This window comes from Microcaecilia unicolor, chromosome 8 (assembly GCF_901765095.1).
Source record: "Microcaecilia unicolor chromosome 8, aMicUni1.1, whole genome shotgun sequence".
Taxonomy (NCBI): domain Eukaryota; kingdom Metazoa; phylum Chordata; class Amphibia; order Gymnophiona; family Siphonopidae; genus Microcaecilia; species Microcaecilia unicolor.
Window position 1 is genome coordinate 49475027 of NC_044038.1, and position 18301 is coordinate 49493327.

General features: G+C 41.8%; 1 protein-coding gene across 6 annotated transcripts in view; it reads left to right on the forward strand.

Annotated features, from left to right (window-relative positions):
• The window catches only part of GLYR1 (glyoxylate reductase 1 homolog), a 100657-nt gene that overhangs the window by 51829 nt on the left and 30527 nt on the right, over nt 1-18301 (forward strand). For 5 of the 6 annotated variants that reach the window (XM_030213301.1, XM_030213302.1, XM_030213304.1 and 2 more), the window contains 4 exons: nt 3252-3338; nt 3779-3832; nt 10477-10527; nt 10607-10680. In XM_030213301.1, the coding sequence (XP_030069161.1) occupies nt 3252-3338; nt 3779-3832; nt 10477-10527; nt 10607-10680 (266 nt within the window). The remainder of the gene's footprint in view (nt 1-3251; nt 3339-3778; nt 3833-10476; nt 10528-10606; nt 10681-18301) is intronic. The other variant, XM_030213303.1, reaches the window with a different exon arrangement.

Sequence of the window (18301 nt, forward strand, 5' to 3'; positions counted from 1 at the left end):
ATTGATCTGAGTGGCAAAAAGATCCACTGAGGGGGTGCCCCATTTTCGGAAAATCTTACGGGCTACTCCCATGTTCAGTGACCACTCGTGAGGTTGCATTATCCTGCTCAATCTGTCGGCCAGACTGTTGTTTACGCCTGCCAGATAAGTGGCTTGCAGAAACATGCCATGATGGTGCGCCCAAAGCGACATCTGGATGGCTTCCTGACATAGAGTGTGAGATCCAGTGCCCCCCTGCTTGTTGGTGTAATAAATAGCAACCTGATTGTCTGTCTGAATTAAAATGATTTGGTTGGACAGCCGATCTCTGAAAGCCTTTAGAGCATTCCAGATCGCTCGCAGTTCCAGGAGGTTGATCTGAAGATCTTTTTCCTGAAAAGACCAGGCTCCTTGAGTGTGAAGTCCATCTACATGAGCTCCCCACCCCAGGAGGGATGCATCCGTTGTCAGCACTTTTTGTGGCTGGGGAATTTGGAATGGACATCCCAAGATCAAATTGGATCGATCATCCACCACTGAAGAGAATTCCGAACAGGAGGGCAGTTGGATTGCATCCTCTAGATCCCCTGCACCTTGATACCACTGGGAAGCTAGGGTCCATTGAGCTGATCTTATATGTAGACGTGCCATGGGAGTTACATGAACTGTGGAGGCCATGTGCCCCAGAATTCTCAACATCTGCTGAGCCGTGATCTGTTGAGACGCTCGAACCATGGACACCAGGGACAGAAGGTTGTCTGTCCTTGCGTCGGGAAGATAAGCTCGAGCTGTCTTTGTGTTCAACAGAGCCCCAATGAATTCCAACTTCTGTATTGGGGTGAGATGGGACTTGGAGTAATTGATCACGAAACCCAGTAGCTCTAGCACCTGAATAGTCGTTTGCATGGACCATAGAGCGCCTGCCTCCGAGGTGCTCTTCACCAGCCAATCGTCGCGATAAGGGAATACATGCACTCCCAGTCTGCGTAGCGACGCTGCTACTACTGCCAGACACTTTGTAAACACTCTGGGCGCAGAAGCCAGACCAAAAAAAGGCAATACACGGTACTAAAAGTGCTGAGTTCCCAGCCAAAATCGAAGATACTTCCTGTGAGCTGGAAATATCGAGATGTGTGTGTGTGTAAGCATCCTTTAAGTCCAGAGAGCATAGCCAATTGTTCTCCTGAATCATGGGAAGAAGGCTGCCCAGGGAAACCATCCTGAACTTTTCTCGAACCAGTTTATGGTTTCACATCAGTCTTATGTCCTCACCGTTGCGAGGCCCAGTTGACCAATGTTCATTGTTTTAAGTGAGCCTGGTTGCTAGGGATACCCCACATGGGAGAACAAGCAGCCTGCTTGTCCTCGGAGAAAGCGAAGATACTTACATGTAGCAGGTATTCTCTGAGGACAGCAAGCTGATTGTTCCCCCAAACCCGCCCACCTCCTCTTTGGAGTTGTTGTTTGTTTGTTTGTTTATATGCTTTTTGATTAAACTGAGGAGGCATGCTTACGCGACGGGCTGGAAGTCATACGCGGTTTGCGCGCCAGAAGGCTCTGGCAAAACTTTTTAATTTTGCTGGTGAAAAATTTGCCGTTTCCTGGGCCGACACAGATGTCGACCCACATGTGAGTACAATCAGCCTGCTGTCCTCGGAGAATACCTGCTACAGGTAAATATCTTTGTTTTTTGTTCAACCTGTTTCTTTCTGCCAAAGGTAGCTTGAATTTTTCCTGTTACGGTTGTTGCCTTTCTTTTTACAAGAACAGTGTGAGAAGGAGTACTGATTTCTCTGCCTATTGGATGTGCATAGAGACCTCATCCAATACTTAGAGATTGCTGTGTTGGTCCAGTTTGGAGGGCCAAATCAAAGAGAGGCTGCTTTGAAAACTATCGTTGCACACTGGCTTTGAGACAGTTTTCTTCTGCTTATATTCTCTAGGGTTCATACCTTTTGAGGACCCTCAAGGCTCGCTCAACCTGAAGGATAGCATCTTCTTGAGCAGAGTTGCATGCTGTCTCTCCAGTCAAAATTTTGAAAGCTGCAATGTAGTCTGCCTTACATACTTCTCTAAGTACTACAGGCCTGAAAAGATGCAGCTTTTGGTGTGGGAGTGCTTAGAGCAGGGACTTAAAAATCCCACCTTGATTGAGGGGTGCTTTGTTACATCCTGTTGGTTTTAGACTACTCTGGGGTATGATAAGTAAGGGAAAATTTAGTTTTATCTGCTAATTTTTTTTTCTTGAGTGCTTCAGACCAGTCCAGACTCCTACTGTATAGTAGTTTGGATTCTGTTGTGTTAGTGTACTGGAGAAGGAATAGTTCTTGGCAGTCTTTTGAGGTTTACTCAAATGTGTGATTTGTTTCTTTTGAGCACCCTGATTTCTCCACTCTGGAAGAGGTTTGGGGATGTGTTTCTCCCCCCCCCCCCCCCCCCCCCCCCCCCTTTGCTTTGTGGCAGAAATATTGGTGAGTAGCTGCCACATGGATTCTGTTTTATAGGGTAAGGCTCGCAAATCATTGACCATTGCTGGTTGGTGGGCATAATCTATTTGGGTCTGGACTGATCTAGAGGATTCAAGGAAAGAAAATTAGCGGGTAAAACCAGTTTTTCCCCTTATCTCACTTGGTTTCATGTTATTATTGTTTCCAAGCCAATGGAATCTTTTGAGAACTGTTCCCTTTAAATTGCCATTCCTCACCCCTCCAGTACGGAGAGAGGGAGAAATAACACAGCTGCACACATAAGCGCAAACGCAGAGATGGTTAGAAGTTTGAAAAAATTTCATAAGCCTTACTCCATACGCTTTCCCCACTTGTTTCAGATTACCTGAAAAAGCCCCAGTTAACCCAAACATAGACTTCAATAATGTTCAAAATGTCTTTAATTTGTGCCAGAAATTGTAAACTTCATAGTTGCCTCAAGGATCACTTGCAGATCAAGTTCTGAAAATAAAAAAGAATATAGATATATAAAAACTTTTATGCATATAAAATAAATTCCTGTTTAGCAATATGCAGCATAATCTCATCCTGCTCAAATCCTAGGACATAATGTTTATATTTCTGTGCCCTTGGGGGTAGGAAACAGAGACAGAGTATCAGGAAATAATAAGAAACTGCTGCCCAAATTCAGAGAAGGGAAGCTTTTGGAATTTAAAAAAAAATCAATATTTGATTGCTTTCCTGTCTAATTGTGCCACATCTGTTGTCCTTTTACTATTAGTCCTTTTAATAGTCCAGCTATAATAATTATCTTTCTGTTCTCAGGATTCCCTAATCCCAGAATCTAGCACAGTGAAGAAGCTAACAACTGGAACCATGTCTTCCTTTAAGTGGCAACCATCTGTAACTGAGGTACAAGAAACAGGTCCTCATAAAAGGACTGACTGTGCCAGAAAGGCACTGAGTGGGACCTTAGAAGTGTACTAAGTTGATAGTTCCACAGTTGCCATTTTGCTTTACCAGGTAGAGAATCATTTTGCTTGGCCAGCTTGTGCTTATGTGCTATTGAAATTTTTTTTCAGCCCCAGCGGAAGGGTTTACCAATTATTCTTACAAAGACATTTAGTGGCCAGTTTTAAGAAACGACCTTGACGAGGTGACCATGAAAAAGTTTGCATTCTACTTTTACTATCATTCACAGAAAGCCACTGTAGTGCTTAATCTTTATATGGGTAGTGAAGGGGAAGAAAAAAGTTATTTTAGGTCATACACAAAATCAGCTTAGAAAGACAGGAAATATCTGGTGTCATTTTAGTAGAGGATTTTCTTTTTGTTTTCTTTTCTGATTTCAGCCCGTGAAGGATGACCCTCATTTCCATCACTTCTTGCTTAATCAGACTGAGAAGGTGAGTGAGTGGACAGAGGTTCTGGGCCTGTGGTGAGTAGTATTAGGCATGCATGCAAGTGCTTGAGTCAATACTGTCATACCTTTAGCCTAAAATATGAAAATCCACAGGTCAAATCCTTTTCGCTAATAATCCTCAATGGCAATTATGTATTATTGTAGGCGGATCTAGCTACTGTATACAGCTTTGCCTGCACTATAAGAGTGGGAAGGGTAAAAGTGCGTAATGGTGGTGGTTTTATTATCAATAGTTCTAAAATCCCTCCTCTTAAATATATGACTCCAAGTTCCGTTGCTCCGGGAACTGACAAGCAAGGACACAAGCCAATTATTATATAAAAATAAAGGCTATTTATTTACAAACAAGTGAAACTGACAAAAGTGAAAACACGAGAAACTAAAAATTCTATGCAAATACAAGATGACTCAGGAAAATGAAAGACAAATATTTTATCAGGGAATTAGAGTGAACACACATTAAACCCTGGGTCAAGCCTGGAATCAAGCCTCCTATCATTATCTTTTAGCAATAACAGAGCTGGTATACAACCTGGATGTAGATAAGGACACCAGATGAACGGCTGGATGCAGAAGATCCCTAGCAGGTCCCAGCAGTGCAGGGAGAGAGCGTGGCTGGTAGACACCTGAGTGTTGGTAATTCAGGCCAAATGGAAAAACCAGCTTATTTTTTTTATCTGTTTCCATCGCTTTTTTATACAGTTCTGGTGGAGTCAAAATCCTTGAAGATAAGCAAGCTCCTCCTTGTGTTTTGGACCTTCTGACCTGGGAAATTATTGGAATGTCCAGTAATTTTTGTCAGCAAAATTGCAATTCCTAGATCTCAGGGTCCAAACACTCCAGTGACGTGGATTCTATTGTCTTTATTTCATATCCAGGCTCCAAAGTGACTGGGATAGCCTGATCTGGGGTGCACGTCACTGAGCAAGAACGTCGGGTGATTGCATCAGGCAACCTGTCCATAAGCCATCCCCTTTTTGCTGATGCAGGACCTTGGTAAAATAGGGGCACAGTGCTTACTGTATTAATGCATGTTTTGAAGTATCTGGTGCTGAAACTGTTACCACGCTCTCGTTGTAGTTCTGTAGGCAGGGGTTTTGTCCCTACATTGTCATGAATAATTCCTGTCTGTTATTTCTTGTGACTTGTATGAAGCAAGAGAAAAGCAAGCAAGCCAGCCACAAAACAGAGCAGCAATGTGAACAGTAGCAAAAATTTATGTGAACTAAAAAAAAACAAAAAAAAACCTGAATTTATTTAAAAAAATATATATATTCCTTTTGCATCCATACCAGACCAGTCCATAATGTGGGTTATCTCCATCGACCGGAGGATGAAGGCAGAGCAACAAAGAAATTCTGTATGATTTGTCCTTTAAGGGCATTGTGCAGCCTTAGAATGCTCAGTATTTCTCTGTCTTTAGCAGATGTTGATGGTTAACCATTCAGCTTCTGAACTGATTTGTCATGGATACTCCCAGGTTAGCTGAACAGCTTAGACCTGGTTGAGCAGAGGGTTTTGACTGACTGACAGCTCCAAACAAAACATAACCAAAATAGAAGAATGCAATTTTAACATTGAGTTGAGGGGATAACTTAAAGAACACTACAATTTAAGCTTTATTTATTCAAATGTTAAAAGGTATTTCTTCTCTCTTTGAGCTTTGGAGAAAGGCTTCCATTTGTTGTTTGATAGAAGTCTTTTGGCACGGTTGAGCCGGCAGGACCTTGAGCTTTCAATAGCAGTTCTTGTCAGAACAGGTACTTCTGTGGAATATTTGTTCTGCACGACAGGTTAATTATACTGTGGTCTAAGAAGTTGGAGCTTTGCCCTCTATTCTTATCTGTGGCATGGCCACCCGGAGAACACTGCAGCTATGGCAGTGTTCTGGGCAGCATTCCTATCAGCTCAGGAGTTAACACATAGTAACATAGTAGATGACAGCAGATAAAACCTGCACGGTCCATCCAGTCTGCCCAGTAAGATAAATTCATGGCATATGTTGCAATATAACATGATTGATCATTATATGAATTGGGTTTTTATGAACGTGTACTTGAATGGTTTGATTTGTATTCGGGTTGAGATAAAGGAATTTTTTTTCTGATCAATTTTTGATAAATCAAGGCATGCTGCAGGGCTCAACTTTATCTACCCTGCTGTTCAACTTATTTATGACATAGCTAAGTTTAGTGTTTCAGGAGTTGAATGTTTCATTTCGAGTGTTTGCTGACGATTTACAGGGGTTTTTTTTTCCCACTTGAGAGAGATTCACAGAATGCAAGTTCTAAACTAACCAGATGTTTTGATAAGATGATTGAATGGATGTCTAAACACAACTTGTCATTAAATTTGGCAAAGACAGAAATTATGTATGTTGGAAGGTCTTTGGATCCTGCTTTACCCACAGTTTTAAAATATCAGGGGGTAAATTTTGTAGTTCTGTCTTCAAAACCTTGGAGTCCTGTTGGATACCAATCTTACGATGCAGAAATAGGTTGATCATGTGATCTCTACATTTCTCTTCCAACTTTGGGCTTCTTTTACTAAACCGCGCTAGCGATTCCCCTGCGGCGTTGCTGATGAAGCCCATGCGCTGGCGTTTACACTTCCAGGGTAGAAGGAGTTGGTAGGATATACTACCCGGCGGGCTTTTTGGTCTCTTCTCTTGAAGATGCCAATTCGGTGAAACATGGTTCCATATCAGGAGCAGGATCTTTGTTTCAGTATATTTTTGGCAAATAAACTCTTGGACTTTATTTACTCCTTGTTTGCTTTGGTCATTTGGATCTTTCCTCACTTTCACCTTCGTTGTTACTGGGAACAGGAAAGGACATAAGCATGAGATAATGGTTTAATCGCAGCATTTTTTGCACTTGCTAATGCCAGTATTGGGACAGACATTGTTTTGAAGAAGTACACCACCACCATTTAATATCAGCCTGACAATATCACCATGCAAGATAAGTGACATTAGATTTGATTGTTATGATTCTTTTTGGACAAGCTTTTTGAACTGGGCAGGCAAGTAAGGTGGTGCTATGATGTGTAGTAACAAATGAATGATACCGAGGGCAAGTCCTTTAGCATAAGGCATGGCGTCACTTATATACTTGTAAAAAAGGCCCATTTCTGTTTTAAAGGAAACGGGCGCTAGCAAGGTTTTCCTCGGAGTGTGTATGTTTGAGAGAGTGTGAGTGTGTGTGTGACAGAGAGAGAGAGTGAGACTGGGTGCGAGTGTGTGTGTGAGAATGAGAGTACGTGCCAGGGTCCCCCCTCTCTCCCAGTTCCAAGGTCGCCCCCCTCCCGGTATGTCTCCCATTTGCAGGGGTGTCCCCCTTCCCTCCCTCCCGGTTGCAGGGTCCTCCCTCCTCCCATCCTCCCTTTTTCCCAGTTGCAGGGTCCCCCCTCCCAGTTGCAGGGTCTGTGTGTCTCCCCCCTCCTTTTGTCCAGTGGAAACAGCTGTAAAAACGGCAATGAGAAGCAGCATCTAGGTTTCCTTTTTTTTTTTTTTTTTTTTTTGAGTGTATAGGAATGACGGCTGCTTTGGGGGGTGGAATCAGAGATTAACCAATGGGCTTCCTTGCTTACCATAGACTTGCTTTGTTCACTTCCACTCCTGTCTATTGAACGTTCTGCAGCATATCATAGCAGCCAATCAGTGGCACTTCAGGAATGACATTACTTTTATCTACTCCACTTTCCTTTTCCACGGTTCCAGGCAGCCTCAGAACGTTGGAGGTGTGCATTATTATATAGGATAGTATTTTCTTAGGCTTGTAAGACCTGTATCCTGAAAAAACTTCCGACCGCCCAAAATACAGCAGCAAGACTCATTTTTGGCAAATCATGATTTGAATGTGCAACACCTCTTCGTGAAAAACTTCACTGGCTCCCTTTCAGAGAACGAATCAACTTCAAGGTCTACACATTAATCCACAGAATTATCCACGGTGAATCCTCCGGGCTATATGCTCAAAGTGATTGACCTTCCCACCAGAAACATGTCTGAAACTTTGCGAACTTACCTTAACCTGCATTACCCCAATTGCAAAGGAATCAAGTACAAAACCTACTATGGATCCAACTTCTCCTTCTTAGGCAGCCCTCCCCAGACCCATCAGATCTATCAGCAACCATCTACCCGAAAATCACTAAAAACCCATCTGTTCAAACAGGCCTACCCAAATGACCCAAACTATTCCTATGAACCCATCTACCCAACACATATCCAGGAGACAATGACCCAGACTACATCTCCCATCAAATTTCCCAATTCTTATCCCGTGTCCCATCCCCCCTCCCGCCTCTCTACCCCCCCCCCCCTGCAATGATCACCTACCCCTTGCTAATACCTCTCCTACTCCCTTCACCCTTGCCCATCTCTACCTACCTATCTCTTTTATTAGTCTGCTATAATTAACTTATATTTTCTCTATCAATACTCTGTGATCCATATTATTATGTAAGCCGCATTGAACCTGCTTTGAGTGGGAAAGAGCGGGGTACAAATGTAATAATAAATAAATATACTGAGCACTTACAACACAATAACGTTTGATTTTGTTGAGGAATTTGGGTTTAAAAATTTTTTTAAAGACATATCTTGCTTGTAAACCCTTAATTATTGTGATAGCTCAGGATTGGTATTTTGTAAGGACAAATCAAGATCAGGTGTACACATGAAGTATCATATCGTACCTTATGTAATGAGTTTCTTGTTGGGCAGACTGGATGGACTGTTCAGGTCTTTATGTGCTGTCATCTACTATGTTACTTTGAATCCTTTGTGTTTATCCCATGCATTTTTGAATTCTGTAACCTTTTTCATCTCCACCACCTCCCACCTTCCAGGCATCCACAACCCTTTCCGTGAAAATACTCCTAAGTCAACCCCCCCCCCCCCCCCCCCCCCCCATTGCAGTCTTAATTCATGTCCTCTAGTTCTCTTTCTTTCCCCCTTCTCTGGAACAGATTTGTTTGCTTATTAATACTTTTCAAATATTTGATCGTCTGTATCATATCACCCTTATCCCCCCCCTTTCCTCTATGGTGTACATATTCAGTTCCTCAAGTCTCTTCTCATAATATATCTTGGTCCAACCCCCATATCATTTTTGATGTTTTTCTTTGAGCCTCTTTGTCTTTTTACATAGCAAGATATGACTCCAAAATTGAACAAAATACTCAGTGCAGCCTAGCATCCTTCTGGCTATGGCCACCATCTTGTTACATTTTCTCCGCCTTGAGATCCACAGACACTATCACCCCAAGATCTCTCTCCTGAGTTGTGCTTATTAGTCTCTCGCCTCTAGTCTGGTATATCTCCTTTGGATTTCTGCATCTCCAGTGCATCACTTTACATTTCTTTGCATTAATTTTCAACTGCTAGTCCTTAAACCATTCTTCTAATTTTTGTAGATCTCTTCTTATGTTTTCTACTCCCTCTGGGGAGTACTGTTACTGAACCCAGTAAACTACAGAAGGGTTGTCTTCTGAGTCAGTGTGCTTGAGCTGAGATTTGCTGTAGAAATTCTTACCTAGAGAATTCTTGGACTGTTCTTCATTTCTTGGGGGAGCATTTGAAACAGCAGAAACATTTTGGAACTTAGGGGTTTTGAGTCCTTAAGCACGGCATTGCCACTATGACAGACACATGTGAATGCCATAGAATGTGTTGTGTAAATATGATCCTCTAAGAAGGTTGTGTTCTTCACATTGAGCTTCACTTACGCAAAGTGAAATTAGTCTATTTGTTCACAAACGTTTATGGTAATAGGTCCTAGTGTATGGAACATATTACCACTGGATTTGTGTTATAAGAAGTACTATACAATTTTTTATTTATTTTTTTTTAATGTTGAAAGCATAGTTCTTTGTGAGGCTTTTAATTTAGTTAAAATGGAATTCAGGTTATTGAGACCTGTATTTAATGCTTAAAACCATGAAAGTAGAAATATGGTTTTATGAGAAAATGGGTCAGATGCGACATGTTTGATTTGGTGGAATTGTGGGGTTTTAACTTTTGATATTAATTTTAAATTAACACACTTTGGACTTTTTGATGAAGCATGTCAAATACGGTAAGTTGAAGAGAGAAAAGGTTGCATGGGAATGGAGCGAGGGAATAGTTACCAGGGAAGAAATATGGAGTGAATATATTTCTGCCATGCTTTCTTTCACTCCAATATCAAAAATAATTGATTGGGAAGCCAGTTGTGGGTGTACATAACTGCATTTTCATCCCTGAAAATTAAATCCTGGAAATTTTTTATTTTCAGGTTGTTTTTTTTAATTGTGTACATAAAAATATATTGGAGGCATGGTATATGTAAATGTATGCAACTATGTCATGCATATTCATTATAGGTGTCCTGAAAACTTGACTGGTTAGCTTTGCCCCCCAGGACAAGGTGGATAAAAGTGATATATTGCTTTGACTTGGGAATATGGAGATGCAGGCTTACTCAGCTGGTAAATGGACTTTTACGCCTTGCTTGAAAGTGTACCTGTTCTTTAGGTGGAATTATTTAAGGCCTGTTATAAGAGGATTGCCTCTGTACATAGCAAAAGAGGATATATATTTCTGCACTAATTTAATATTTCTTTCTCATCTTTCCTTCTTAGCCACTGGTAACTTACCAAGCAATCAGTAAGAGGCTAAAGATTTCTGAAGAGGTAAAGACGACTTCTTTTGGTTCAACAGCTGTCAAGGAAATATACTTTGTGTAATAAATCTTATGCTTTTTGTTTGCAGGAAAATCGGTCAACATCCATCCAGGCAGCAGATAGTACAGCAGCCAATGGCAGCATCACCCCCACGGATAAAAAGTATGCCCAACTTACCCTGCCTTGTTACTTACCTTCTGAACTCTTTCCCTCAACAAAGTAGTGCTTTTAAGAACTATTGAGTTAAATATGAAGGCGTAAGTAGGTATCAAGGTGTTCAGCAGTGCGTTATGTTTTATAGGATAAATTACTACAGGGCCGGCTTAAGGTGTGAGGCACTGGCTCATGGCACCCAAACCTAAGAGTGCTGAAAGCCTGATTCACCGAATTGCCCCTTCTAGCAATGGGAGCTCTTCTTTCACTTCCCACCTCCTGTTCTGTGCAGCTGCCACCAACCCAAAGGTCTTCAGAAGACAAAAACAATCACATTCTCTGAAAGAGACAGGAAGTGATTAGTTTGCCTTTTAAAAATGTGGTGCCCTGGGCAGCAACAGAGTACAGTGGCAGGGAATGAAGGAACAGCTCCCGCTGCCATGTAAAGCAGTAATCAGATTGGGACTGATGTTGAGGGCTGGGACTGTACTGGACTAGAAGAAATCATGCTGATGGTGGTGCTTGGGGGCTGATGTTGGGGGGCACTGGGGCTGGTGTTGGAGTAGAGGAAAGGTTCAGATGCTAGGGGAGTAAGAAGTGAGAGGACAACAGACATTGTGGGGGATGGGAAGAAACAAGGGCATATTTAGGGGAAGGTTGAGAGGGAGAGACAGCTGGATGCTGGGGTAAGTATAAAGTACATTAGGGTTAACGAATATTGAAGAAGGAAGTAGCTGGGTGGGGTGCTAGGGAAGGGTGAAGGAAGCAGGAGGACAAATACTGGTGACATGGGGATGTGGGAGAGCAGAGACTTGGACCCTAGAGCATTTGGGGAGACCAAAATAAGACACACTGGCTAGATATTGGGAGTGTAAGTGAGAACTTGGGGCTTGGTGGAAGAATGAAGATGTGGTGATTAACTGAGCGGATAGTAAGAGCTAAGAAACTGAATAGGGATTAAGAAGATCGTGGGAGCTAGTTACCAAGCTGTATGGTGAGTTGATTGGGTGAGGGGTATGAGTAGGCTGAAAGACTGAGTGTAGAAATATGGGGAAAGGAGGTGGTTTGAAGGACTTGTAGTGTTTGGGGAGGGATTGAGGAGCAGTTTAAAAGGACAAAAGGCTTTGAAAGGGGGGACAAAGTCAGGGAACAGATTTTTGAAGACTGTGAGAGAGGGTAGAAATGGGGGAAGTGAAAGGAAAAATGGAAACCTAGAGGAGTTAAGTCTTAGGGAAGTAGCTGGGGAAGAAAGGCAGAAGGTGGATGAGACTGGGAAGGAGGTGAGTATAGAGGGTAGAAATGGGTAACTAGAAAGTGAGTGAAATAGGAGCCTGGGGAAGAAATGAGACAGGAAATGGGAGGACTAGTGGGGAAAGAGTAGGAATAAAGGAGTAGGAGGGGAGAAATGGAAGGATTAATGTCAGAGAGATTTAGGGAAGAAACAGAAATAAGAACCTGAAAAATGACTTAGGAGAATTAACAAGAGGAAGTCATACAAAGATGCCAGGACAAACCCAGCTGGAAAAAAAAATGATCAGGCAACTAAAGTATAAACATTTCATTGTTAGGTTCTAGAAAATGAAATGTCAGTTTTGGAAATTTTTTTTTAAGTAGTTTATTAAAATGCAGACACAACCATAAATACAAACCATTAAGATATGCAATAAACAGAAAAGCATATACATAACAACTCGTTGCAAAATGCAGGAGTGTTGGGAACAGCAAAAGAAAACAAACAAGAACGTCTATTCATTTTATGAACATTTGCTGTAGAGCACACCACACACACACACACACATACCCCCCAAACCCTGCAAAAGAATACATTAGATAAAACTCCAAATCTGAAGAAAGAAAGCTGTAGAGAGATCCTTAAGAAGAGCTATTAAACAAAAATGGGGTTCATATTTCTTCCCATTTATGAATTGTGATTCTTGAATGCAACCAAACGTTCCATTTAGTTATTTATGTCAGTATTTATATCACACATTTTCCAAACATAGTTTCAATGTGGTTGACATTAAAAATCAGAAAAGAAAGCAATTTAACAATGTATGCTAAAAACCAAGAGAGTGGTCTAACAGTTAATCTAAGCCATCTCAGAAGGGTGAATTACAGTGAAGGTAATAAAAAGCATGTAGTCTAACAGCTCTATACAACCATCTCAGTACTGTTACAGTAATTAAGGGCGATGTTAATAATACATGCCTTTCTTAGAACTGTCAGCATAAAAGAATTTCCTGAAAAGAAAGCTTTTAGGTATTTACAGAAATAGTTTTTCACACATCTTAAGTGTTTTGATAGAAAATTCCAGTTTATGTAATTAAGAAGGTGAATCCAGATGAATATACTGATTTATATGTTAAACCCTGACAATTAGGAAGATGGAGGACAAGATAATTTTGTGCTCCCTTAACAGCATTGTGACATGGTAAGTTGATTAGGCTTGTCATGTATCAAACAGCAAGGCCAAAATGATCCTGTGGACCAGAGTACTTAGGATTCTAGCTCTGATTGGAAGCCAGTTGAATTTTTTTTAGTAGTGGACTAGTGCTTTCATATCGTGACTGCCTATAAATTAGCCTGATGGCTAGGTTTGAGCCATTTACAATCAACTTAAAAATTGTTCCTTGCAGCCGGTGTGTACTCCGTTTCAGTAGTTGACGTGAGCTAAGACCATCATTTGTATTAACATTCAAAAGACCACTCCAGGAAGATAGTCTCTTAGTCTCCTAAGTTTCCACATTATTTGAAACAATTTCGATATGATGTTCATGATCTGTTTTTTGAAAGATAATTTGCAGTCTAGAGTAACTCCTAAGAGTTTCAGATTTTCAGCTATTGGGTATTTAACCCCATGTCACAACTTGGTAATCCATTTCACCAGGGAAGGTACTGTTAGTTGTTTCCAGTAATGTGCCAAGTTGATTCTTGCCACATTCAAGGCATGTCAGACCAACTGAGATTGCTGACGAGTAAGGCCCACAGGCTTTTCACCAAGGAGAAAAACTGCTAGGTGCCATTGGACAGAACGGCCAATCCAGTGCTGCAGTCTACCTTGCACAGCCCTCCAATATGCATGCTCCTTAGAACAAGTCCACCAAATGTGACCCACTGTGCCCAGGACAGCACAACCTCTTCAACAAGTCGAAGAGCTGCCCAGAAACATATAATACATTCTAGCAGGCATAAGATACCAGAGGTAGAAAACTTTAATGGCATCTTCTTTAACTGAAACAGCTATAAAAGTCTTTAGCAGTGCTTTCTCCATAACAGTCCAGTCATCATCAACAATAGTAACACCTAGTTCCTGTTCCCAATTAACCCTATGAAGGGAATAGGAAGGAGACTTGATATATTGCCTTTCTGCGGTTTTTGCAATTATATTGAAAGCGGTTTGCATAGTATATACAGGTACTTATTTGTATCTGAGGCAGTGGATGGTTAAGTGACTTGCCTAGAGTCACAAGGAGCTGCAGAGTATAAGGCTTAGCACGTTCGCTTAAAAACTTAAAGACATGTAATACCCACATTCCTCCCCGTCAACTCCGCTCTCTGAACAAATCTCTTGTCATCCCCCTTATCCTCCACTGCTAACTCCAGACTTTGTTCCTTTTGTCTCGCAGCACCTTATGCCCGGAACCGTCTTCCCGAACCCATACGTCTAGCTCCATCTCTTGTTTTTAAATCTGTGCTGAAAGCCTACCTTTTCACTACTGCCTTTGGCTCCTAACCACTACTCAGTTGCCCTCCTCCTCTGTACCCATTAATTCCCTTGCCCGTTCTATGTCTTGTCTATCTGTTCTACCTAGATTGTAAGTCTTTTGAGCAGGGACCGTCTCTATATGTCAAGTGTTCAGCGCTGCGTGCATCTGGTAGCTGATACAAATGCTATTAGTAGTAGTAATAAGACCCTTGGTGCCTCTGGAATCCCCATACAAATCCTCCAGGTAGGAGTCCTCTTGCAAAATATGCTGTCTGATGATAGAACCAGATTTTTAAAAATGTTTTAACTGAGTATAAGCATAGACATCTGAAGGAAGGAGCTGATAGTTATCAGAAAGAGAAGGAAAGGAGACAAAACTCATTATCCTCAAAAAATTGCCCCAGGTTGCTAATCCCAAGGATGCCCAGTGGGAAAAGGTAGCCGCCCCCCCCCCCCCCCCAACCCATGGAGGAAACAATGTAATGTAAACAATAGTGTATGACGGGAGAGAGGGGATTCATGTTTAGTTAAAAAAAAAAAAAAAAAAAAAAAAAAAAGGATCCCAATACTGAAAGGTAGCAGAAATAGAAGGGCATAAATCAGCTGGCAATTGCTGGAACTTGCAAGAGAGCCTAAGAAGATGTTTCAACGGCCAGGGCCCCACCATAGTTTGCTCACTATGAACCCACAACTTAGAGGGACAGTCCTGAAACTACTTGAGTGCTGCATGTGCCTGGACAGCATGATAATACCAAAATAAGTTTGGCACACCTAGGTCCCCTTTCTTTCTATCTTTATATATAAAAAGGATCTAGGAAGTCTTGACTGCTTTTTATTCCAAACAAAGCGAGTCAGGCGATCCTGAAGACCAGAAAGAGATGATTTCGGGAGTCGGAGCGGGAGCACCTGAAATATATACATCGGACGAGGGACAATATTCATTTTAAGAGTAGCAATTCTACCAAACTAAGAAAGTTCCATAGGTTCCCAAAGGCCCATGTCTCTAATCAGCTCCCTCAGCAAAGCTAGATAATTGGCCAAAAATAAGGCCTTAATGTTCTAAGGTAACTGTATGCCCAAATATCGTATCCCATTATGAACTCATTTGAAGGAAAAAGTCCTGTAAAAACATCTCAAGTTGACTGAGTAAGGCCAATAACCAGCCCCAGATTTGGTCGTATTCACCTTATAACTAGAGACAGCTGAGGAAACCGAGATCTCCTTCAAAGGATTGGGTAAAGCGGGTGAGTAAGGAGTAAAAGAGCATCATCCTCAAACAATACTAATTTGAATTCCCAGCCTCCACCTGTACTCCACTAATGGCTGGATTAGCCCGCACTGCCACAGCGAATGATTCCATGACCATTTCAAATAATAAAGGGGACAAGGCCAGCTTTGGCAAGTACCCCTTATAAGAGGGGACATACCAGAGTTGCCTCCCATTAATTTTTTTTTTTTTTTTTTGTTACATTTGTACCCCGCGCTTTCCCACTCAAGGCAGGCTCAATGCGGCAGGCAATGGAGGGTTAAGTGACTTGCCCAGAGACACAAGCCTTAGAAGTATAGAAGGCCTGAACCCATAGACGATAAAAGGGTCCAATACCAAACTTATTCAGCACTTTATTCAGAAAAGACCAATGTTCCCTGCCAAATGCCTTTTTGGCATCCAAACCAAGAAGGCACAAAGGGTGACCATTTTGCTGGGAGGAGTGTAACAACAAATCCACTGTCCTCACATTGTCCATCGCTTGGCAGCCATAAACCCCACTTAGGGTGGATCAGAGTGGGGAGTGCTAAGATCAAATGATTGGCCTAGACTTTTGCTAAATTCACATATTTGTTCAAAATGGAGATAGGGTGGTAGGACGTGTACTCGGGTTTGGGGATCACCACTATCCAGGCCTCCATCTTCAATTGAGGCAAAGGCTTACTCTCTCAGACTGAATTAAGCATCAACGCTAACAAGGGAGCTAGATCACCAACAAGGGCCTTATAGAAGTCATTAGAAAAGCTATCAAGACCAGGTGCCTTTCCAGATGGCAACTCCTTAATGACCTGCAAAACCTCTTGCACAGCAATCTTCGCCTCCAAGGTAGCTTTTTGAGTAGGGATAGTGAAGGTAAGGCCTCTGCTGCTAAGTAAGTATTAATAGTCTTGAGACAAATTGGGGCATCATAAGAATACAATGTTTGATAAAACTGCTGGAAGCGATCTTGAATTTGAGAGATTTAGTCAAGAATGACCTAGAAGGGTCTTTATACTTAAAATATGCCTATCAGCTCTTGCCCACCATAATTTAATAGCTAAACGTTTACCAGTTTATTATTACATTCATAATGAGTTTATTTTAATCAATTATTAACAGATTGTAATTGTTCATAAATGGATGCAAGTTGCCATTTAACAGCCCTGAAGCTCCCGAAGATCTGACACAGACCCGAAGGCCATATGCCGTCCCTCCAGAAGCTCCAGCTGGACAAAACATTGAGCCAAACGATCTCTCTGAGCTCTAGAACGCTGGCTAGCTTTATGTAAAAAAAAAAAAAGTAACCCCTAGATACCGCCTCAAGGGTGTCCCAAACCATACCAAGGGATGGCCCAGAATTCATATTAATATCCAAATATTCCCACGAGACAGTTAAATAGTCCTTACAAATCTCTGCGTCTTATAACAATAAATTAAGGACCCACAGCCTATTTCTTACCTCCTCATAAAGGGATGGTACAGTTGCCCATACCATTGCATGGTCCGAGATAGTAATGTGACCAATAGCAGATAAACATCCCACATCTGGTAGGTTCCTATCCAAAACAAATGTAGTCGAAATGAAAATATGTACCATGAGTGTGGAAATAAAAAAAAGTATGTTCTCAGTGGGTGGGGTGGCCAAGTTGCCAGGCATCAAACAACTCTAAGCTCTCAACCATCTTCACTAGGGCTTGAGACATCTTAAGATCTACCCCCGATGGAGTTGCCGTTTGATAAGAACAGGCTGCAATGTAGCATTAAAATCAACTGCCAAAATAATTCTGCCCTTTGCAAAAGCCTGCAGAACAGAGAGAAGCTTAGCAAAGGACTGGTCATGATGCTCACTGAGAGCATATACAGATGCCACGATCGCCTCTTCCTGATCCAGCAGAAGGAAGTGACCATCTGGATCCCGCTTGATATGTAAAAGCTGTAGCTGAACCACCGCATGGAACAACACAGCCACCCCATGTTTCTTGGCCCCATGCACATTAGAAGCACAATAAACAGTAGGAAAACGAAGATGTGTCAACAAACCCTCATGCTGTTTCAAGAAATGGGTCACTTGTTTAAAAAAAGAAACAAAACCACATGAGGTTGCACTCTAAAGAGTCCCTCTTATAAGGAGAATTCAAGCTCTTAACATTGTAGGTAAGAAGTTTCAAATCAGTTGTCATATTTCACAACCGGGCACAATCATCAAAAAAATAATGGAGAAGATTGTCTCCCCGTCCACATTTATAATGTATTTATCACATAACCAGCCCTCCCACACCAACCTGCTTCCAATCACACAACATCCACCATCCAGAAGCACTCCACTAAACAGAAGTGCCCTGAAGTGGGCAAAAGAGGCCCTAAGTCCTTGCACCAAATGCATTCCCCCCTTTTCCCCCACACACAAAGTGTATGACAATAGTTCTAATGACCCCTCCCTCCCAACCCAACAGTATAGGAATAGCACTTGGTAGCAAAGTATTAAAAGAATATGAAAGGTGGCATAAACTGTGTAATAAACAGAGCCAAAAGTCATATACAGAAAGTTCAAGTTAAAGCTACAGATAGACTATTGATTGACAGTGTCCTGTGGTCACCGGGAACCCATTGCCAGCACTGTAATTTCTCTCTAGTCGCAGGGACCACAATGATTGGAGGAAGGAGTGTGGAAGCCAAAC